The 21,798-nt window shown below is 55.8% G+C and overlaps 3 protein-coding genes across 10 annotated transcripts; all 3 read right to left on the reverse strand.

Moving 5' to 3' along the window:
* Positions 1-936: 936 nt before the first annotated feature.
* Positions 937-4,570, reverse strand: TNNI3 (troponin I3, cardiac type). 6 transcript variants are annotated; one of them, XM_029245316.1, is made up of 8 exons: positions 4,242-4,551; positions 3,923-3,935; positions 3,685-3,771; positions 3,192-3,233; positions 2,802-2,933; positions 2,313-2,402; positions 1,605-1,781; positions 937-1,099 (listed from the first exon to the last, which is right to left on the reverse strand). In XM_029245316.1, the coding sequence occupies exons 1-8, from the start codon at positions 4,250-4,252 to the stop codon at positions 1,016-1,018; spliced, it is 636 nt and encodes a 211-aa protein (XP_029101149.1). In that variant the 5' UTR covers positions 4,253-4,551; the 3' UTR covers positions 937-1,015. The 6 variants fall into 6 exon arrangements, 3 of the variants coding, with proteins under 3 accessions (XP_029101149.1, XP_029101141.1, XP_029101166.1); XR_003797044.1 differs by having other exon boundaries at positions 1,010-1,099; positions 1,605-2,652; positions 4,242-4,570; XM_029245308.1 differs by lacking the exons at positions 3,685-3,771; positions 3,923-3,935; positions 4,242-4,551 and having other exon boundaries at positions 943-1,099; positions 3,192-3,641.
* Positions 4,248-10,863, reverse strand: DNAAF3 (dynein axonemal assembly factor 3). Its single transcript, XM_029244712.1, is given in 14 exon segments — positions 4,248-4,394; positions 4,580-5,388; positions 5,391-5,452; positions 5,454-5,747; positions 5,832-5,906; positions 6,076-6,190; positions 6,824-6,953; positions 7,181-7,303; positions 7,408-7,533; positions 7,745-7,927; positions 8,224-8,381; positions 9,431-9,524; positions 9,880-10,022; positions 10,539-10,863. Coding segments are annotated over 13 exon segments (1,692 nt in total). The 5' UTR covers positions 10,684-10,863; the 3' UTR covers positions 4,248-4,394; positions 4,580-5,344.
* A 4,013-nt stretch (positions 10,864-14,876) lies between these two features.
* Positions 14,877-21,560, reverse strand: SYT5 (synaptotagmin 5). Of its 3 annotated transcripts, XM_029244877.1 has the most exons (9): positions 21,350-21,560; positions 20,100-20,202; positions 19,361-19,533; positions 17,599-17,718; positions 17,316-17,483; positions 16,824-16,991; positions 16,409-16,526; positions 15,997-16,130; positions 14,877-15,457 (listed from the first exon to the last, which is right to left on the reverse strand). In XM_029244877.1, exons 2-9 carry the CDS (start codon positions 20,176-20,178, stop codon positions 15,257-15,259), a joined length of 1,161 nt encoding a protein of 386 aa, XP_029100710.1. In that variant the 5' UTR covers positions 20,179-20,202; positions 21,350-21,560; the 3' UTR covers positions 14,877-15,256. The 3 variants fall into 3 exon arrangements, with proteins under 3 accessions (XP_029100710.1, XP_029100718.1, XP_029100729.1); XM_029244885.1 differs by lacking the exon at positions 21,350-21,560 and having other exon boundaries at positions 15,257-15,457; positions 16,409-16,523; positions 20,100-20,178; XM_029244896.1 differs by lacking the exons at positions 19,361-19,533; positions 21,350-21,560 and having other exon boundaries at positions 15,257-15,457; positions 16,409-16,523; positions 20,100-20,583.
* Between the last annotated feature and the right edge of the window lie 238 nt (positions 21,561-21,798).

Below are 21,798 nucleotides of genomic sequence, written 5' to 3' on the forward strand. Positions count from 1 at the left end.
TCAGCTTCTCTGTCTCCCCACCTCTGTCTCTGTCCATCTCTCTGTCCCCCCCTCCCCACCCCCATCCCTTTGTCTGCCACCAGGATTCCACCCTGGTGACAACAGGCGCTAAAGCGGGGAAACAGGTGTGTGAGGGGGAGGAGGAGGGGAGGGGGAGGGGGTGTGTCAGGCCCACAGGACCTCACACTCCCCACCTCCATCAGACACTGATCTTTTTTGGTAGCCCCTCCCCCTTCCCAGCCAATCCACAACCTTGAACTCTAGGGGCTTCCTCACCCCTCCGTGCCAGTGTCTGTCTCTCTCCGCATTTCTCATTCTATGCATTTCTCAGGGGTTGGCTTTGGGGCTCTCTCTGCATCTCTGTCTCTGAGTTCTTCACTCTGCCTGTCTCTGTGCCGCCAGTTTTTCTCTCTGCATTTCCGCGGGTGTCTCTGCATATCTCCCTCTCTTGATGTCTGGCTATTGGTCTGTGTCTCCAGGTGTCCCTGTGCTTCTCTGTGACTCGGTTTCTGTGTCTTTAGCTCTGTTTTTATCTTTCTAGTTCTTGTGTGTGTGTGTGGTGTGTGGGGGGGTGTCTCTTTGTATCTGCAGTTCTCGCTCTGTGGGTCCTTATTTCTGTCTCTTCCAGGGCGAGGTCATCTCTGTCTCTCTGTGTATATCTGTCTGTTTCCCCTTTCTGTGCACTTCTTCCCATGAATCTCCACCTGTTTTTCCTCTCCCTTTGGGTCTCTGCCTGGCTGTCTCTTCCGGGGTCGCTGACAGTCTGTCCATGTCTCTGTGTGTCTGCCTTTGGGCCCTGGTCTCGGCACCTCTGTGCAGCTCCACGTGGAGACCCAGCTCTGCTCCTGATGTGCGCTGTGGCTTTGGGGGAGCCTGGCCCTCAGTTCTCCCGCCTCTCTCACACCTAAGCGCCCCTGGTAATAGACACACAGCCACTCCCAGCTCAGAGAGAAGCTTTATTCCTCGGGGCCATCCTCAGGGCCAGGGCCAGGGCCAGGGCTGTGCACAGGCCGGCTCAGCCCTCAAACTTTTTCTTGCGGCCTTCCATTCCACTGAGCGCATCGATGTTCTTGCGCCAGTCTCCTACCTCCCGGTTTTCCTGGAGGAATGGGTCAGAGGTTAGGGTGTCTTCCTGGTCTACAGGCTCTCAGATATCCTCCACTTGCCCTCCCGCCTGCTGGGCCACTCTATTCTGGATGCCCATCACACAGTCTGGTTCTGGAACACTTCTTGTCCCCTCAGAAGATCCCTTCCAATTTGCCCCACTTCCTGTCTCCCTGCTGCACTTCTTGTCTCCCTCTTGGACTTCCTGTCTCCCTCCTGCACTCCTTTTCTCTCACAAACATCCTGCAGACATCATGCACTTCCTGACTCCTTGCTACTTCCATTCTCCCTAATGCACTTCCTGTCTTCTGCTTCTACATTCTGTCTTCCTCTTGCATTTCCTGTGCCCCTCCTGTACTTCCTGTGGAAGACCCTTACCAGATACTTCTCCCCACAACTCCAACTGCCACCTGCCCTCAGGCTAGTCCCTAGAATTGCTCACACACACACACACCTTCTCCCCTAAGCACCCCCTTTCCTGGACCTGTAGCCACACTCACCTTCTCCGTGTCCTCCTTCTTCACCTGCTTGAGGTGGGCCCGCAGGTCTAAGGACTCCTTAGCCCTGGTCCCCAGCAGTGCCTGCATCATGGCATCCGCAGAGATCCGCACTCTACGCAGAGTGGGCCGCTTAAACTTGCCCCGAAGGTCAAAGATCTTCTGGGTCAGATCTGCGATCTGGTAGCAGCCATAAAGAGAGGTGGAGACCCCTCCTTCCGCTTCCTCCTTGCCTCACTCTTCCACCCTGCACTTCCCTCCTATCCCGATCCAGGTTCTACCTAGCTCAGGCTCCTACCACCTTCGAGACAAAATCCAAGCTCCCCATCCTGAAATTGGAACCTGATCTGCCCCAGCCTCATCTCTGAAAACTACTGACACATCCCAGTCCAGCTACATGCATCTCACAGTTCCCTGGCCCACACCTGAACTCACTTACCAACACTTGAGGCTCCAGCCACACATTTTCACAAACATATTTTCCGCTTTCCCACCTCTTGGGTTTTGCATGTGCTGTTCCCTCTGCCTAGAACAGCATTCCCTGACCGTATGGTACTCATCCTTCTGCCCCCTCCCTGCCAGGCTCACAGAGTTGCCCTGGGTCTCCTGGTGTCTGCAGCCATAAGCAGCTGCCAAGGGTCCAGGCTGAGACCAGAGCCCCAGGCATCACCTCCTATCCTGAAGCGACCCAGACGGCCCAGTGTCTCCCACCTCTGTGATGTTCTTAGTGACTTTCACCTCCACGTCGTATCTCTCCTCATCCACCTTGTCCACGTGGGCGTGGAGCTGTCGGCACAAGTCCTGGTGGAGGAATGCAGTGTGCGTGGTGGGGGGAAGGCTGGGGTTCTGGACTCCTGGGGTCTGAGGGAGGAGGAGCTGGGGACCTGGACATCTGGTCCTGGAGGAGTAGATTGAAGCCAGACCCTGGGGGACTGCGAACAAAGCAGAACTCCAGAGCCAGGTGTTCTGAGAATCTGGACTGGAGTGGGTTGGAGGAACCGACCTCTGGGTTTTGAGATTGTAGGCAGCTGCAGGCCACATTTCTGAACTCCTGAGGGTAAGAATTGGGAGATTGGACCCGAAGGTCCTGAGCAGAAAGGGGGCATAGTAACTGTACCCCTGAGTCCTAAGGGATGCAAGACCGGACAGTAGGAACCTCGGATGCCGGGCTAGGCAGGAGTCCCTGATTGGAGCCGGTACCTGCAGATCCGCGAAGCCCAGACCGGCCAGCTCCAGAGGCTGGCACCGCGTGCTCAGAACACGCCCCTTCTCTCCTCGCCGCTCCTCTGCTTCCCGCTCCAGCTCCTGTTTCGCAATCTGCAGCATCAGGGTCTGGGGAGGGCACGACGGGTATGGCAGCACAGGTATGGGGATGAGGACAGAGCGGGATAGCCACCCCCGCCGGGCCCCGCCCTCTAATCCCAGGCCTGCTTCCAGAGACCTGAACCCCCCCAAGGTTGATGTCCATCATTCCAAGGCCCCGCCCCTCCCTTTCAGGGCCTCCCGCCCACCTGCTCTTCCGAAGCCCCACCCAACTTCCAAGCCCCGCCCCCTGAAGACACCTAGGCGCTCTCCCCAGGCGCATCGCACCTTCAGCTGCAGTTTTCTCGAGGCGGAGATCTTAGACTTTTTCTGCCGGGGTGAGACAGAGCAAGGAAGGATGAGCGAGGAGGATCCGAAGGAGGACGCCGGGAGGAGCTTCAGAACCCGCCCCCTCAAGCCAGGTCCAGATTTAGTCCCGCCTCCAACTCCAGCCTTCAGTCTACGGGAAGCCACGCCCCTCATTCCCATCCACCAATGTGCTGTCTCTGGCTACGCACCTCCCCCCACCATCTCTAAGCAATCTCAGTTCCCACGGGCAGCGGGACTCCGCCCATAGGCAAGCTCTCACCAAACAGAGCCCAGCCCTCTGATAAACTCCGCCCCTGAAGCGCCTCATCCGCTTGGGCTCCGCCCACGACCAAAGTCCGGTAAAGGCCCTGGCTCCGCCTCTCCTCCCCCAGCCGCGGGTAACCTAAGAATCCGAATCCAGATCCTGCGAAGTCCCGCCCGGCTCCGCCCACCGCGCTGGCCCCGCCCTCACCTTGGCGTGCGGCTCCGTGGCGTAGGCGCGGTAGTTGGCTGAGGAGCGGCGTCGTACAGGGGGTGGCGCGGGAGGCGGGTCCTCCGCCTGGGATTTGGGGAACGGAACTGAGTCATCACATGGACCCCCCTCCCCAGCCCCTCTCCATGCAGTCTTCCAGGGCTGCAGCGTCTCGCCCCAGAGCCCTCCCGGCAGCGCCCTCCCCGGCCAGGCGGGTCCAGCCCACGCCGACTCTCACCGCATCGCCGCTCCTGGAGGGAGAGAAACCAGGAAAAGGGGATCAATGGTAGGCCTGGGTCCTGTCCACGCCGTGTCCTAAGGGACCCCAGAGGCCCCTCTAACCGACGGGTCCGGCCCGCCAGCTGCCGCTTCTCGGCTCCTATGGGTCGGATTCCCAGACTCTTACCTCATTCCGATGCCCAGGAGTCCTGTCCCTACCTCCCTTCTCAGGCCTGGAGTCCAACCTCGCAGCTCTCACCCCTCACAGGAACCCGAGGGATCACCCCCCTATCCGCCACTGCCTCGGTTCTCAGGAGTCCCGGTTACCAATTACTCACCGGTCCGCCATGTTGAGTCTCAAGCCAGGGGTTGCGGAAGGCAGAGCAGGGGACAAGGGGCTCTTGGAGGGTCAGTGAGGGGGCGTCCGGAGTGACCTTGAAGGCCCCTGGGGCTTCTGTCTCGTCCGGTCTGCTCAAGCCTCACTGAGGACACTGAGATAAAGGGCGAGGACAGAGACTAAATATATTGCTGCCCCCTCCCCTCCCTGCCCAGGATTCGAGATAACGGGGCGCGTGAGGGCTGGGGCGGGTCATGCTCCAGCTGGATCACCCCTCCATCTTGGCGGCCTGGGAATCCAGACCCTCCCTCCTCCCACCTAGGAGTCCAGACCCCCAACCTCTCCATCCTCAGACCCCGATGGGTGTCCAGGCCCCCAAAACCCTCCTCCTTCTGACACAGGAGTCCAGGCCCCCAGCCCCTCTTCCCTCTGACACAAGAGTTCGGACCCCAACGTCCTCCTCCCTCAGACCCAGGAGTCTAGGCCCCGCCCCCTCACTAAATTGTAATTCTCCTTGAGGGCTAGAACTTTTTTTTACCATGTTATGGTCAGTTTCAGTGCCCCAAACCTGTTAGCCAATCCATAAATTTTGCTCATTTATTTGAGAATCCAGGTGTGGGGTACCCAGGCTCTCAGCAGGCAGCACGGAGAAATTCACCCCTAGCCCTCTTGGGAACCCAGAAATCTGGTCTCGAGTCTCTTCTCTTGAACACTCCTGCCCCTCCCCTCTCCCAGCCCTTGGAGACAGACTGAGGGCAGGAAAGACACACGGACACACGGAGAAGAGGATCTGGCTCTCTTTACTTGGACCACCCTAGTGTTGACCAGCCTGTGAGAGGAGACACCCCCAGCCCCTAGTTAGGAATGGGATGCCTGGGGATGAGGGGACCACGCAGAGGGCCTGAGCCCCAGGGCCGGATCTCCAGGCTGGTTTTAGAGTCTTGGGAGTGGAATGTAGAACTCGAGAGAACAATCTAGAATTCTAGGAATAAAATATAGAATCCCAGGAATGGAATCTGAAATTCTAGCGACACCTCTGGCGCTGAGAATGCTGGGAGTATAATTGAGTATTCTAGAGGCGCGTTCTGATTCTAGGACCTGACTTTAGAAGTTAGGGATTGGGGAGTTGGTCTCCGGAGGTACAGACTCTCTGGTTTGGGGGTCTGACTCCCTGTGGGTGGAACCAAAGCCTCCAACAGTGAAGCCTGAGACTGAGGGCCGTTTGAGGGGTTCAGAGGGTGGGATCCCGCCTTCAAGGGGCTGGGTCAGGTCCTCGGGGGGAGGGTTGGTTGCCTCAAGGGGCGGGGCCAGGACTTCAGGGGGCGGAGTCCCAGATCCCACAGCTGGGTCCTTGTGGCTGGGAGCAGAGTCTCCGGCCTTGTAGAAGCGCGCGAAGGTCTGCGAGCGCCTGGCCCCCGGCTGTGGGGCGAATCCAGCCGCCTGTGCTAGCTCCCCGACCCGGGTGGAGAAGCCCTGCAGCTGCTCCTGCCGCAGGTCCACTAGGAACCTGGAACCAGGAAGCAGCGTGTTAGGGGACCTGGCTTTCCGCCCCCAGCCTGGAAGTTCCCCGCCCTGCTCTCCGCTGGCTCACTGGGCTAATTCTACAATGAGGCGTCCTCCGGGGGCCACGCAGGCACCGAGCTCAGGGCTGAGAAGATGGACCATCCTGCAGAGAGAAAAAGGGGAGGGCTGAGGCTCAGACTTTTAGGTCCTGAGGGAAGAGGTGGGCTGGGGACCTAGACACTGATTAAGGAGGGTCTGGAGACTTGGATTCCTGGGTCTGAGGGAGGAGGGGTTGGGGGAGGAAAATCTGGGAACCTCCCAGGTCCTCTTACCCACAAGCCACGTAGAGAAGCTGGAACCGTCCCTTGTAGCAGCTCTTGTGGTGGAGGGTCTGGGCAGAACCGAGGGACAGGAAGTGGACAGTGAAGGGTTCCGGGACAGGGGCTGCTGGGGAAGGGAAGACTGGCAGGGTTAGGCAAACAGACAAAACTTGGAGATGACTCGCCTTGTCCGTCTTCAAGCCCTTTCTCATCCTTCCTCTTAGGCAGATTCCTGGAAAATTCTGGGAGGATTGGCCTGGCACACAGAGACCCATTTTACAGACCAGGCAACTGAGATTCAAGAGAAGAAAAGAGAGTGGTTGGCCCATGGCCACACAAGACATCCATTCACCCGGGAGGGCCAAGTTAGGGGATGGGTGGAAGGAGGCACGACCAGATTTGGGGGGGGAGGGCTCTCCAGCGTTAAGCTGGGACCCAGCTTAACCTTGTTAAAATGTTCTCAGCCTCTTGGACTTCTGCAGGTAGGATGAGAATTCCACTGCTGGAATTCAGAATGCTAAGGATGGTGTCAGGATTTAGCAAAGGGAGAGAAGCTCAAAAAGAAGAGAGAAAAATAGACCGGATGTCGGGAAGGGGAGGGCACTTGTCCAGGCATTAGATACCATACCAGTCCATGCTTGGACTTGAAACACCAGGAGCCTGAAGCCCGGGACGGGGGTCCGGGTCCCATTCTCTCCCAGACATGATCACCCGAGCCCCAATTCCCATCTCAAGGAAGAAGGCTGAGTCCGTCGCTTACCAGGCTCCGGGCTTCCATCCGCGTCGCCTTGCACCTGCGCGGGGTCTCCCTGGGTGGCTCTCGGGCGCCCCCAGGCGGCCATCTCTCGGAACAGCTCCGTCACGTTGTGCTGCGTGATCTCGCCCGCGGTCTTTGGGGGAGAAAGGGCGTGGCCGGATGCGGGCTAGGACCGCGGGGCCGGAATGGCAGGGGAGAGGCTTAGAGTACGCCATCCCCACACTCCCCCACACCCAGAGCTAGCATCTGGCGGGCAAGCTTACACTTCCATACTGGCCCTAGGAAGTAGAGAGGGGGCGCATAGGGGGCGGGGCCTCGCGAACTCGCCTCCAGCCCCAGCACCTCCAGCCTGACTCAAACCTTGATAGGCTGACCGTTGCTGGTCTTCAGGAGGGTCTCGTCGTCCGCTTCGATGCCGAAGGCCACGAAGGGCCCCGTGACGATGTCCCCCCAGTACCCGCGCGCTGCTACACGCTCCCCGCGCTGGGAAATCAGGGAGAGAGGAGACGGGTGAGGTCGATGTTGGGGACTCCGACTCCTGGGCCCCCGAAAAGAAGCAGCAGCCAGGGCAGGGAGTGGACTCGCACGTGGCTCAGGAGGCGACCGGACGCCAGGGTCCGGTTGGGCACGTGATAAGCGCTGGAGTCTCTGAGTTCAAAGGCGACTCCTGTGTCCCTCCAGCGCCGGAACTCACTGGTGTGGATGACTCGGGCCTGGAGTGGGGGAATGCAAGAAAAGAGGCCTCAGTGAATCTGGTATATGGATCCCAGGATCTCCTCCCAAAGACCCAGCACTGAGGGCCTCTGGCACCCTTTTCCTTCAGACCCAGGATTCGGGGCCCCCAACCGCTGCTTCCTCAAGCCCCAGCCCCTCCTCCTACACACCCAGGACTGGAGACCCCAGGCCCCTCCTCCCAGCCCTCACCCCGCGATCGTGCAGCTTCATGTGCAGGTCCCAGTCGCTGACACCGCGCCGGGCGTCGTACCGGGAGCCCAGGTAGTGGCGCAGCCTCGAGTCCCACAGGCGGCTCATGGGGAAAGCCTCGGGCCCCTTCTCCCCTCCGGCCCAGAAACGAAACACGGCCTCCAGGGCGTCGCGCTCGCGGAACTGCACGACCAGGCCCGCGTGGAAAGAGAACGAGGGAGAGGCGGCTGCAGGGACCGCAGCTTCTCTTACCTGATCCTCCCTTCCCTCCCAGGGCGTGGGAACGATTCTCTTTTTTCTCAGATGAAGAAACTGAGGCTCCGAGAGTAGAAGCCACCCCCAGGGCCATATCCCACTGTGGGAGCCGGGGAGCCCTCAGCTCTATCCATCAACGCAAACCCTTTTGGACTGCTTATCCCCATTCTTCCCACCGCCACCCGGATCCACGCCGGTGACGGTCGCAGGCCGGGCGGCGGCACCTTGAGGGCGCCCAGGCTGAGCCAGGGCAGCTGCTCCGCCAGGCGATCGGGCTCCGGGACGAGGCGAGCCAGGCGGCCGGCCTGGGTGCGCACGAAGGCGGCCACAGAGGGGCGCAGCAGCGCGTTCCCCCACACCTCCAGGAAGGTCTCGCTCCTCTCTGCGGGGAGCGGGGCAGAGGAGTGAGCCCAGAAATGAGACCCGTGCGGATGACGCATACCCACTTTATAGTGATCTTCTTATTTCCTAGTCGTGTCATCAGCACAACGGACCCAGGCAAACTCCCTACCCACCCGAATAGCTAGAACACGAAGAATAACTTACACCCCACCTAGGTCTCCTCGCCTATTCCTTCCCACCCCCTGCAGGTAACCCCAATCCTGAATTTCATGTTTGTTTCCCTTGCCTTAAAAATGGAAACGTTTTATATAGATATAGATGGAGATGAAGATTTATGTGTGTTAAAGTGTTGAATATTTTCATTTTAGTTAAGAATCTTATAAAAGGGACTTCCCTGGTGGCGCAGTGGATAAGACTCCGGCGCTCCCAATGCAGGCGGCCCGGGTTCGATCCCTGGTCAGAGAACTAGATCCTACATGCATGCTGCAACTAAGAGTTAGCCTGCCACAACTAAGGTCACACAGCAAACAGGGTCAGAATTTGAATACAGCCTGCCTGAGTCTACACTCTGCTCTAGGCACTAAACTGAAGTTTTTGTTACTGGGAAATAATCATTTCCCACCCAAATCCTCCTTCTCCCCCTCCTCCTTATAATCTCACTTCCAAGGCCGCTTCCTCCACGCAGATTCCCTGGGGTGCACACCTCTAACTAAGGGAGACTCAGGACTCAGGCTCAGCTCTGCCAAACCCTCCCCACATCTGGGGGACTCACTACCTCTCAGGAAGCCCTTTGATCTCTTTTGGGCTTCTCCCTCGCTAAGAGGTTTTGAATGCTTACACTGTGTCATGCACAGTTCTGAGAGTTTTATGTGGCTTTTCTCCTGGAATTCCCTAAATGATCCTAGGAAGTATTATCTTTTATCCCCATTTCAAAGGTGGGAAAAGCTGAGGCTCTAAGGCTACCAAACAAGTGAGCAAGTGATGAAATAGGGAACAATGTCCAAAATGTTTAACCGCACCCTTGAAATGCCAGAATTCCTGCAGGGAGGGGGAAGGAGCTGGGGGCCAGATTGCCGGGTATTTGCTGACCTTGCAACCCCATCTTCTCAGGATCCTCCAGGGCTAGGCTGAAAATCAGCATGTGTCGGGCTACAGCTTCCATATTATTCTCCAGCACATAAAACTGGAAGGATGGACAGGGAAAAATGATTGTGAGACCTGTGTTCCTGGCCCCTAGGAGACCCTGGAGTGGGAAACCTCAGCCCCCTTCTTCCACAGGACCCAGGAGACCTGTACACCAGCCCCACTCCTTTAAACACAGGAGTGTGGGCACTCAGAACCCTCCTCCCCATCACTACTCAGGAGACTTGATCCTTAGGCTCTTCCTCTCACTTCAACCCAGGAGTCCCCAACACCAGCCCCTTCCCTCCTCAGGACCTAGGAGTCTGGGTCCCCAGCTCCCTCCTCCCTCAAGGACTCAGGAATCTGCGCTCTTATCTTCATCCTCCTCCTTCCAGGACCCCATAATCCCAGCTTACACGGAACCTCCTTCGAGGCCAGAGAGCCGCCCGGGTCAGGGTCCGTAGCAGGTGTCGCCCATCCACGGAGCCCAACAGCAGCACATTTAGCTCGGGGGTCCCGTGCTCTGTATCGGCCTGTGAGTCTGGGTCCACAGGAGGACCTGACAAGACGACAGCGGACTGGGGTTTGTGGCCTGGAGAACGCCCCCTGCAGCCACCCCCAGCACGATGAACTACAACTCCCAGCAGGACTTGCACCCCTGGCCTTGTTTTTCTGTTTTTTTTTTTGCGGTACGCGGGCCTCTCACTGTTGTGGCCTCTCCCGTTGCGGAGCACAGGCTCCGGACGCGCAGGCTCAGCGGCCATGGCTCACGGGACCAGCCGCTCCGCGGCATGTGGGATCCTCCCGGACCGGGGCACGAACCCGTGTGCCCTGAATCGGCAGGCGGACTCTCAACCACTGCGCCACGAGGAAAGCCCTGGCCTTGGTTTTAAAAGGAGCTGTGCCTCTAAGCATTCTGGGACTCGTAGTTCGCAGAGGTATCTAGGCTGTCCACTGGAGGGCGCCCCCCGCCCTTGGAGCCTCAGAGAACGTTAGCGCCAGAACGTTAGTGTCTGCCAGGCTGTGAAAGCAGCCGCTGTGTCGGATGATTTGTGGTCCTGTGTGAGCGACTCACTCTCAGCCTGCAGGTCAACCGCCGGGGACAGGCCCCACCAGGACACAGAGCCGAAGCCAGTGCCCGAGCCCGCTGGTGTGGTCATCTCCCTGCGGGACAAACAACCCGGGAATCCCCAAATATCGTGTCTGCATTGCACACCCATTCCCCTCTCACCTCCGCTGACTTCTCGCCCCTTTCACACCCCCCTCACCTTTATCCTTCTAAATAACCCGAGACGTCCCCTCCCTCCCGTCTCGGTGCGGCGCTGGGATCCGAAGGCCCCTACACAACTGCTGCCCATAGTCCCTGCCCTTTTCAATCAGTCGGCCAATAGGAGTGTGCGGGCTGGCACCACCGCCATCAACTGACCAATGAGAGCGAGGGAGACCTGCCCGTTGCAAACTTTTAGCCAATGGGAGCGCTAAGGGTTTGTGGGAGCGGTGGGCGAGAGGACGCGGTTGTCATGACGACGGCGCTGAAGTGGAAGGGGCGGGGCCGGAAGAGGCTGGGGCGGAGCTGGGGGCGATCCAAATTTCTGGAAGCTGGAGGCCTGGGCCGATTCAGATTTAGACAGAACGGAACAGAATCTTGATCAACCCAAATTAAACTGAGGTGGCTTAGACCATAAACTATAGACCTCTGTGGCCCCATTTCCCCTCACACCCTGGCTCTATCACACAGGGCTTCTCTCCAGGTGAGAAAAACACAGCGAAGTACTGAGGCCAGCTAGCACTGGCTTCGGTTGCTACATTTTCAGGAATTTTGTGACCTGGTTTTACACACAATCATTACTAAAAATTAAACTTTTTACTAAAAATTAAATTCCAATAAAATACATTAAAATAAAAGTAATTATACTCAAAACTCATCACTTCCTACTTTATTATATTTTACAATTATTGATGGTCTTAAGGTTATTTACAGCTATTGTACCTGTAAGAAGGAAATGCTATTTTCGTGCAATAGTTTAAAAAATGAAGTTGGCAAACTAGGACCATGGGCTGTCTATTTTTGTAAATAAAGTTTTATTAGAACAAGGGCCAGGATTAGGATAAGGCAGAGTGGTCCAAGTGAAGGGTCAGATCCTGTCTTTAAATTTAAAAAAAAATATTGCATTAAAATACTTTCTATCTTGATTACTGGGTGTGTTGGTTTTGGTGACTTTGTTTTGGCTTTGCCTTAAATTTTGGGACCCTTGTTCTACTCTGGGAAATACTATAGGATGGTGTGGTAGTAGGCATCTCTTCTCAACTCTATATTCAGACTTCACATTGGTGGCTTGAAATCAGCCACAGTGACAGTATTTACACCCCCTACGGAAGGGGGCAAGCTACACAACAGGGCTTCAGAGAGATGGTAACAGCATACCTCAGGAACCACACCAAGTCCTCTGTTGTCTCCAGGTCTATATGGCTTGTGTTTTTGTTTATTTATTTATTTATTTTTGTTTATTTATTATTTATTTATTTATTTACTTGGCTGAGCCAGGTCTTAGTTGTGGCACGCAGGATCGTTTGTTTTTTTTTGTTACAGCACATGGTATCTTTTAGTTGCGGCATGTGAGATCTAGTTCCCTGACCAGGGATCGAACCTGGGAGTGCGGAGTCTTAGCTACTGAACCACCAGGGAAGTCCCTTTATGGCTTGTGTTGCTCCTTCTAACATCCTCCCCTTCTCCCCCTAGAAAACTCCAAATCCTTCCAACCTTAGCCAGGGATCTTCCTGAGTTCTGCTCCTGCTTTTTCAGCAGATGGCCACTGTAGTCTACCCTGTGACTCCCAGTACTTTATATCTGGGGTTGAGGACGCTTGAGAATGTGGCTTTTGGTGCCAGACATGGCTGGGTTTACACCTTGTCCTGTCACTTGCTGGCTGAGAGAACTCGGCCAGGTGACTTAACCTGTCTGTGAGTTCCACAAGGGCAGGGACTCCAGTGAGACACATCTCCAGATCATCCCCAGCACCCAGCCCAGGGCACAGCACCCAAGGAGCCTCGGTTCTCTGTCCCCTCTCCTTACCCTGCTACATGAACTTAGCCAAGTCAGTCACCCTCTCTGCCTCAGTTTCATGTTCTGTAAAATGGGAAAGGTAACATGCAACTAGCAGGAGTGTGGTGGGTTGAAAGAAGGTCCACCTGCCTGCTGAGGACAGTTCTGGTTAGTGGGAAGGAAATGAAGGCTGAGTTTTCAGCAACCCTCCAGGAGTGGGCCAGCCAACCTGGGCCCCTCCTGAGTCAGCCTTCAGCCCACTAGAGCCCCAGATCCTGACTTTCTCCAGTGAGGCTTAATGTCTTTTATCTTCATCACCGCCACTCTCCACAACGTTTCCTCCACGGAGGAGCCAGAGTAATCTGAAATGTGAACCAAGCCATGCCACTTCCCTCTAAAACCCTACTGAGGTTTCTCACTGCAGGTAGATACAATCCCAGTTCCTTAGCTTCACCTCCTAGTTCCTGTGTGATCTGGCTCTTGGCTGTGTCTCTTACGTCATGTCCCCACCTCCACCCCCATACAACCACCCTGATGCTCCTCTCCAGCCACACTGGCCTCCTGGCTCTTTTGAGAATACATCAAGCCTGTTCTTGCCCCCAGGGCCTTTGCAAGGAACTTGGAATTCTCTTCCTCCTCATCTTTGTGTGTGTGTGTTAAAATACACACGATACGAAGCTTACAATTAATGATGTTTAGTACATTCACAGTATTGTGCAACCATCACCACTATCTAGTTCCAGAAATTGCTCATCATGCCACAAGGAGACCCCATACTCATTAATCAGTCACTCCTCATTTATCCCTCTCCCTAGTCCCTGAAAACCACTAGTCTACTTTTCTTTCCTCTGTGGATTTGCCTATTCTAGATACTTCATATAGTTGGAATCATACAATATGTGGCCTTTTATGTCTGGTTAAAATCGTGTTTTCAAGGTTCATCTATGCTACAGCATGAATCAGTTACTTCATTCCTTTTTGTGACTGGATCATATTCCATTGTATTTCCCCTTCCTCTTTGGAAGCCTCATGCCTTCTTGTCATTCATATCACAGCCTTCTTCAGAGAAGCTGTCCCTGACAACCCTTTTTAAATGATCTGAGCCCTTACTGGTGTCCTTCCCAGTTTGGTCGCCACTTGTAATGGTTTTATACTTCTCATTTGTCTGCTTACTTGTGGAGACATAGACCCAGGGATCCCAATGTCATCATCTAACTCAGAACAGATTCAACCCCAGGATTTAGAGAAGGACTTCCTGGATGTATGATCCCGAGCAGGTCATGTTAATTCCCTGAAGCACAGTTTCCTCATTTGTCAACTGGGAATAATAATCGTGTCTATTTAATGATGTTGCTGTGAGGATTATTATCAAAAGTAGTAGCAGTAATAGTAATAATATATACATAGTACTGTCTTTATAAAGATGCCCCCCACTCACTCACACATGAGAAATTATTGCATTCCTTTGGAGGAACTTTTTAAATTTCATGGACCTCACAACCTAGGTAACTGATCAGATTTCCCTTTTCCCACTGGCTACCAGGAAGCTCAGGGGTAAGTTCTGCCCCTTTCATTAGCACATGGCAGCACTTGTTGGCTCATTTTCTACTTTACCTGATGCTCAGAGAGCTCTCTTGCCAAATGTCATGGACCTTTGTCCGTCACCTGAAATCCTGTCTGGGATGAGATGGGGGAGAAGCCAATAAAATGATCCACTTTCCTAGACACAGACTGAGAGAAAGAATTTGTTGCAAAAAGAATGAGGTGTAGCTGGAACTACTGTGTCTCCCTGAGGAAATCTTGCCCTTTCTCTCATTCTCTGGGGATTTTATTCCTAGACGCTGCATATCTACTTTGTTTCCTTGATGACAATAAGCTGCTTGGAAGTAAAGTCTGGATTTGCATCTATTTGGGGGTCCCCAGCATCCAACAGAAGCTGGCACACAGAGGGCCTCAGGGAATATAGAAAGGATGGATGATGCAAGGAAGAAAGAAAGGGAGGGAGGGAAATATGGGTATGAAAATCTATGTAAATCATGGGTGAGGGAGCAGATAAATTCATGAATAACTAAGTGAATTCTCATTGACTCCTCACAGCAAATGTACAGTAGGTGTTAGTATTATCATGACTTTTTTCAGATGAGGAAGCTGAAGCTTGGAGGGGTGAGTGAATGAATAAGTGATGGAGTGAATGGGAGAGTGAGTGGGTGAAAGGATGGATGGATGAGTGGGTGGGTGAGTTTCCGTGTGTGTTTCCAGGATAGGCAGCCCTATCCCTGCCCTTGTGTGGTCCCACCCCTGGAGGGTCCCTCCTGGGTTCCCAGTCTTCACCCCTACCCACCTCCATCAAGGAGCACCGGTCCAGGCCAGCAAAGTTGCTGAGTATTTATTTGGTCCCAGGAGCGGTGCAGGAATCAGACCGGGGACAGGAGTGGGTGATACTGTGCAGGAAAAGGGATACTGGGAGCCAAGGGGATAGTAGGCTGGGATCACTGATTGTCAAAGCAGAGGGCGAGACCCTGGGATGGCGGGAGACCAGACTGCTCCCCTCCTCCCCCAGGGGTCCCTGGGGCTTTGGGGCATGTGCCATATTGGGGGAGTTGGCAGGTTATCATGATTGGCATAATGGGGATGGGGAGAAGGCAGGAATGGGTAGAGTGGGGGGGGTGTTAGCGTTCAGAGAAGGCTTAAAGGTGGGCATGGACGTGGCTTTGGATAGGAGTCTGGGGTCAGGGGCTTGAGGGTGGGGATCAGGGTGCTGGCGGTGGCCTCACTCGGTCAGGGGGCCGCAGCGAGTGCCACTGGGCGATGGGCCGCCGGGGATTGGCCAGCATGTCTGCCCAGTGCCGCAGCCCAGCGCCCCCGGCCGCTGCCCCTACGGCCACCCTCCCGATGGCCTCGTTCTTGCCCAGCTTGTCATAGTCCAGCACAGTCAGCTCCACCTGAACCTTCTGAGGTGGGCAGGGGAGGAAGAAGAGACAGAGAGTGGGGTAAGGAGGTAATGTGAGGGACTCAGATTTCATTGCTAAGGAGACCCTCTCCCTCACAACCCTCATTCTGAGGGGTCTTCCTAGGCCCCTGGGCTAAGGCTTCATCTGGAGCTTGGACCGGGGGAGGGGGCGGAGATAAACTCTCAGGACCCCGTTGCTCAGGGGTTGTTAGGAGGCCCCTTAGGGTCAGCCTCCTAAGGGGGGCAAATCTTCAAGACTTTGAAATGGGTGGAGGGGCCGGGCCTTAGGGTTGTGGGGAAGTCTCTTTTTCTCAGTAGCCAGAGCTCCTGAGGGCAACGGGCACCCTGGTCTTGCTTGGGGGTGGGGCTTCCTGGTCCTCATGGGAGAAACCGAGATTGAGAGCACAATCAGAGCCCCAAGACCTGGCTTCTCAGGGCTGAAAAGGAGTCTCCCTTCCCTTAGCAACGGGGGTCTCTCAGGGCCTGGGACTCCGGGGTAAGGGCTGCTCTGGCAGGGGCTATGGGCAGGTCTGAGCTCACCTGGACCTGGTCACAGGGCACCTCGAAGCTGAAGGCCTCGTTGTAATAGGGGTTCAGAGTATTCTTCTTGATGGTTGTTTTCTTCTTCCGCACCTTTTTGCCACCCTGCAGCAGGTGGACCTTGACATACGGATCTGGGGAGAGGGAGGAGGAATCTTATAACCCCACCACTCTGGTGAGTCCAAAGGGATCAGATTGAGGGGAACGCATGAGACTCTTCTTTGGAACAACACAGAGACAGCCCATGGACCCCTCAGGTCTCCCTTTCTCTGTGCCCAAATAGAATCTAAATCCTCCATGACAGCCGGGGTCCCCCTCTCCCCTGTGAGACCCTCGGGGCCCAGACACTGCCAGAACCTTAGCCAGAGAACCTCCCCCGCCCATCACCACCATTTGCTTGCTTCCCACACACCTGACAGCCCTGCTACATCCATCTTCTTCAGGTTTTTAGCCTCCAGGACGATGACGGTGAGCTTCCCGGCCGTGGGGACATAGCGGAGGGAGAAGCAGATGTCACCTAGTTTCTCCTGCTAAAAGATGGAGAGGGACTCATCACCGGAACCGGGGCTCCGCATCCAACCCCTCTGCGATTTTTCTCCCCTCCCCCTCGTGTTGAAATGGTATGGTCCAGAGTTAAGACCCGGGTGGTACAATCCGAGGGGGGACTGCCGAGGGGAGGCGTTGATCCACCAGGATAGCCCTGGGAGCTACTCTTCTGCAGCAGGTGGAAGTGCTGGAGCCCAGAGGATCGCGGAGGCCTGTGATCTGATTGGCCCGGGGTTGAGGTGGGCGGGCCCAGATGTGGAGGCGTGGCCACGCGTGCTCACCTCCTCCCGAGGAGCCGCCTGCAGCTCCCGCCAGGCCAGCACTGGCCGCCCCAAGTCCACGGAGCTCATGGGGACCCGCACCTCCCCAATGGAGTCGTTGCGGGAGAAGCGGTCGAAGTCGTATACTGCCATGACCAGTACCCTGCCCCCCAGCTCCACGTAGGGGACCTGGGGGAAGGGGGACGCAAAGAAAGCACACGGTGAGAGTAGGAAGTGGGACACAGCACATCCAGGTGGAAGGCGATGAGTGGGGGCAGCAAGGGTCCCAAGGAACAGTTAGGGGGGTGCCTATGGACCCCAAATGGGACAGCCCAAGGACCAACGAAGCAGTCCAGGGGCCAGTAGTGCCCCCCAAAGGGACAACGCAGGGTCCAGTGGAATAGTCCCCAGAGCTGGTAGCTGCCACCAGTAAAAGCTGAAGATATCGGTCCCAAGTGTTTCAGAGACTGGGGACAGGCTGCCGGGCATAAAGCACTGAGGCCACGAGCTCACCTTGAAGGCAAAGTTCTCCCCAAAGTGTGGGTTCAGCGTCTGCCGATGCACCCTGGTCTCGTGCCGCCTCCGTTTGTCTGGCAGCAGGTAAACCCGCACGTAGGGGTCAGAGGAGCCACCTAGGTCCAAGGCTGCCAATCCCTCAGCTTGCACGATGCCCACCAGCAGCTGTACAGTGATAAGGGGACCCAAGTCTTAGCTTCCCTCCCAGAGCTTCCTCCAAGAAGGGGCTAGAACCCCTGGGACCCTCCCCTCCAAAGCATCTCCCCTCCTCCACACCCACCTGGCCACTCTGGAAATCATAATCCAGTGAGTACTGTAGTCGTCCTAGTTCATGCTTCTCTGCCACCTGCTGCCCTGGCCCAGATGGCGTCGGCTCCAGCTCCTCCACTTCTGGCTGCACCTTAGAGAGCCGGGGCAAGGGCAGGTGAACTCTTCCCCTGATAGTGATATCCACCCAGGCGCAGAAGCCAAAGGAGACTCACAGATCCCTCCAGCTATACCTGAACACTTGCAAGCTAAGCAGAGTCAGTGTTTGATTAGTGATGTCTGCCACAGGTGGGACTAGCCATGGCAACACAGTGTGGTACGTTCGTCAGTGTTTTATTAGTGATGCCTGCTACCGGTGGGGCATAGACGTGATGACACACATGCAGTGTGCTTGTCATGACTAGACTAGAAAAACAAGCACTGACAGTGTCTCATTGCCTACAGGATGGATGCAGATTTTAGTTCACACATTAATGGATGTATTGGGATGATTGTCCAAATTGCCACATTGATCAGTGATCTTGGACAGAAAATATGGAGGAAAAATGGCATATTTAGTGTGTATTTGCCATTCTAAACTAGAACAACAAAGTCAGAAAACTTCTTAACCTAAGCCACCGATTTTCAAAATGCGATGTGAATCAGAATTCCCCTGAGTAGAGTGGCAAAATGCCTTCACTTCAGAGATTCTGATTCAGTAGGTCTGGCACAAGATCCAGAATTTGCATTTCAACAAGTACCTGAACTGATTCTGATGCTGATGGTCTTTGGAGTCACTGGCTTAGGGGAGAGGGATGAAGACTGGATACCAGGGCCCTAAAGGACATCCCTTAAGGGTAATAATTTTAACAGCTATTTGTTGAAAAGGGAGGTAAGGAAATACTAGTTATGGTCCACAAACTTGAGGCTCAGAGACAAACAGTGAATTTCCCAAGGTCACAGAGCCGGTTGCTCTGGGTTGGAAACCTAGGACTCTGGCTCCCAGGAGAGCCTCATTCCACTCTGCATTCAGAGGCCCAGTGCTCAGATACTTGCACCTGTAGCTTTCCACGCCAACGACGTCTTCCAACTCGCGTTTGCTTCAACCTCTCAAGGCTGCCATACAGCCTCCTCCCTTGTCTCCTTGCCCCAGACCTGTCCTCCACAAGGGTTCCAGGGGATTCATCCTAAAGCCCATGTGACCTTGTGCCTCTCCCACTCAAAACTTCTGTGGCTCCCAATCACCTTCATTACATGGGTACTGCTGAGCTCTCCAGAAACCTCACCCTAGAGCACAGGATATCTGTATGCTATACCCCAGCTATTGTGAAGAATGACTCTTTGTTCTCCAAATATCCCTCAGAATCAGGATTCCAGGCCTCAACACATGCTCCTCCTTTGAGGTAGAATGTCCTTCTCTCTGCTCTCAGTTAATTCTGAGTTCCTCTGGGTCTCAACACAGAAGTCACCTCCTCCAGGAAGCCTTCTCAGACCGCCTTGGCTGTCAGGTGGTTTCTCTGTGCTCCCATGTGCCCTGTACTGCCTCTAACGTGGCACATACCACCCTGTATTTTGAATGTCTATATGAGCATCTGACTTCCCCATCAGGCTGGAGGTTCTTGTGAATGTCTGGTCTATCTCCAGGTCCCCAGGTCCAGGTTAGGGCTAGACACACAAGGGAGATGAGCAAATACAGCGGGTGTAAGAGGGATGGAGCAGGGACTGAGGCTGCTGGGCCATTGAGAGGAGTAAGGGTGAAGGAAGGAGCAGGGCTGAGGGGCTGGGCCAGGCCACACCTTGTCTATGTAACTCCGGCCCAGCTCCTTCACTTCCTGAAGGTGGACCTGGGCTTGAGCCTGGCTCTTCTTGCCCATCCGCCTCCGACAACGCTTCCGGTAGAGACAGAAACAGCAGCTGAAGACGAGGAGGCCTGAGACCAGCACGACGGTGGCCAGAGCCCAGGGGGGCACTGCAGAGGACATGGAAACAGCAAACATTGAGGCCCTGAGAGACAAGCAGGCTGATTCATTCTGTATGACCCGTGTCAGCTGAAATCCTGGCCTTGTTTTCCCTCCAGCCATTTCCATTCCATTTTATTCCCATGTTTTCCTTCCAACTGGTCTCACATATAAAACTATTTGAAGACCTAAGGCAGGCTGACACCATCTAGATTTTCTTGCCTATTAGGATTAGTTCCACCTCCTCTTCTACTCCCATTCTAATCTTTTTGCTCAACCGCTGTGTTTTAGAAGGCTTAACCCTTCTCTGGGCCTCAGTCTCCCTCTTTAAAAGAAGGGAGAGGTGGACCTTCCAATTCACCAATCCACAGTTCCATTCCATTCCACACCCCTTGATTTGGTTCCTGATTTTCTCACAAACCTGTTCCTTTTTCATTTCATTTAGATTCCAATCCAGGATGCCGACTATAATCTCACCCGTATTTTCCAGCCCGCCAGCCTGAATACACCCGTTCGAACCCCGCCCCTGGGAATCCTAGCATGGCTTTCCCTCCGCTCCACCCCGGGTTTCGCTCACCAGGGCCGTGGCTGATGCGACTCGAGTCAGGAGGCGTGTCGGTCGCTGGAGGCCCCGGTGTTGGGGGCTCCGGGAACATGGCGGCGGGGTCTTACTGTTCTTTCTGCGGAGGCACCCAAATGCTCTAGTCCCCCCACACCCACCCCGTGCATCGTCGAGCCATCCGAACAACAAAGAACTCCAACTCCCATCGGCACCCTGGGCCGTATGGTCCCGTATGGGAACCTGCCAACCGCCGCGAGGCATGCTGGGGGTTGTTGTTTCAGCCTTCCTGCGACGGAGGGCGAGGGCTGGGGGTGGATTCCAGGACCAAGTCTCATCCCAAGGGACGCCCCCTCCCTTTCCAAGGCCTCCAGGAATCCAGTCCCGCTGACTTCTGTCCCTTCCTTGCCCTTCCCCGGGGCCTGAACCGGAAGTGGGCGAGGGCGGGCGTGGGAACCAGCGCACCGGGTTGCCCAGAGCGACGGCTGGCTCCACGAGGGCGGGGTGAAGGTAGCGCTGGTTGCCCCGGCAACGGCCTGTTGCCAGGACAACGGGCGGGGCTGACGCACAGAAGCCGAGTCCCAGAGGCGCAAGCCTGTTCGGTTCCCCGTCCCACCTGGGACCTCAGACCCGGATACCCCTGACAAGCGAAGATGCGGAGGACGCGGCCTTGCCCATGCGTCTGTCCACGCGCCCAAGGCTGGCTCCTCCCTCCACATCTGGCCCTGGGAGTGAAGACTCAGGCTGCCCTCCCTCTCCCACTTTTGCGGGGAATGTGAGGGGCGGGCGGCTGCCCTGCTGCCTTGGCTGGGCCCCCACATCCTTTTCAGCCTGTTTGTCTCTTCCGCGCACCCTGAGCTCTGTCTTCACACCTGTCCTCGTGACCGCCTCGGCCTCCATTCCTCTCTCGACCCCACATCGAGGTCCGTCTCCCCGTCGGCTTCTCGCCGCTCCTCCGTCTGGGTTGTCTGGCCTCTGCCTGTTGTCCGATCTCAGTCTACCGGGGTCTCGCACCCTCTTCCACTGCCTGCTCCTCCCTTCCCTCTGGCTCTTTGTCTCCACACCTGTCTCTAAATCCCATTCTCCCCATTTCAGGCTCCAGCCCTCCCACTCCATCTGCTGGTCTCTCCCAGTGTCCCCGCCACCACACACACGCGCACGCACACACACACACACACACGCGCGCGCGCGCGCGCACATACACACACCATCCCTCTAGGGATGGAAATGAGGATTGGGCTTAGGGAGGGGGTTCCAGTGGCTCCTACCTGCTCGGTGGCTAGACAGGACCCTCCCGAGAGATACCGAGGCGCCGGCCCCGCCCGGACCCCGCCCCCGCACGCGTGTGGCTGGCGCTGTCCTGGGTGCTGATCGCGGAGCGCTGTGGGGCGGGGGCTCAGCCGAACGGAGCCGGCCCGGGGTGTGTATGTGCCCGTGTGCGTGTGTGTGAGCGTGTATATGTGTGTGAGAGAAAGACTGAGAGTGTGTATGTGTGTGCGCGCGTGCGTGTTTGGAAGGTGGAGAACCCCGCCCCGGCCCTCGTCCCGCCCCAGCCTGGAACCACCAGGGCGCCCACGGATATTTATCCTGGTCCCAAGGATTCTCTGCCTTCTAGTCCAGCCACCGGGCATACAGACCCCTTCTCCCCACCCCAGACCCCGGGACTGTCCATAGAACCAGGCTCCAGGATATCGGGTTCTAGGACCCAGAAGACCCT

The sequence above is a fragment of the Monodon monoceros genome, unplaced genomic scaffold (genome assembly GCF_005190385.1).
Source record: "Monodon monoceros isolate NGI ecotype Baffin Bay Population unplaced genomic scaffold, NGI_Narwhal_1 Super_Scaffold_10, whole genome shotgun sequence".
NCBI lineage: Eukaryota > Metazoa > Chordata > Mammalia > Artiodactyla > Monodontidae > Monodon > Monodon monoceros.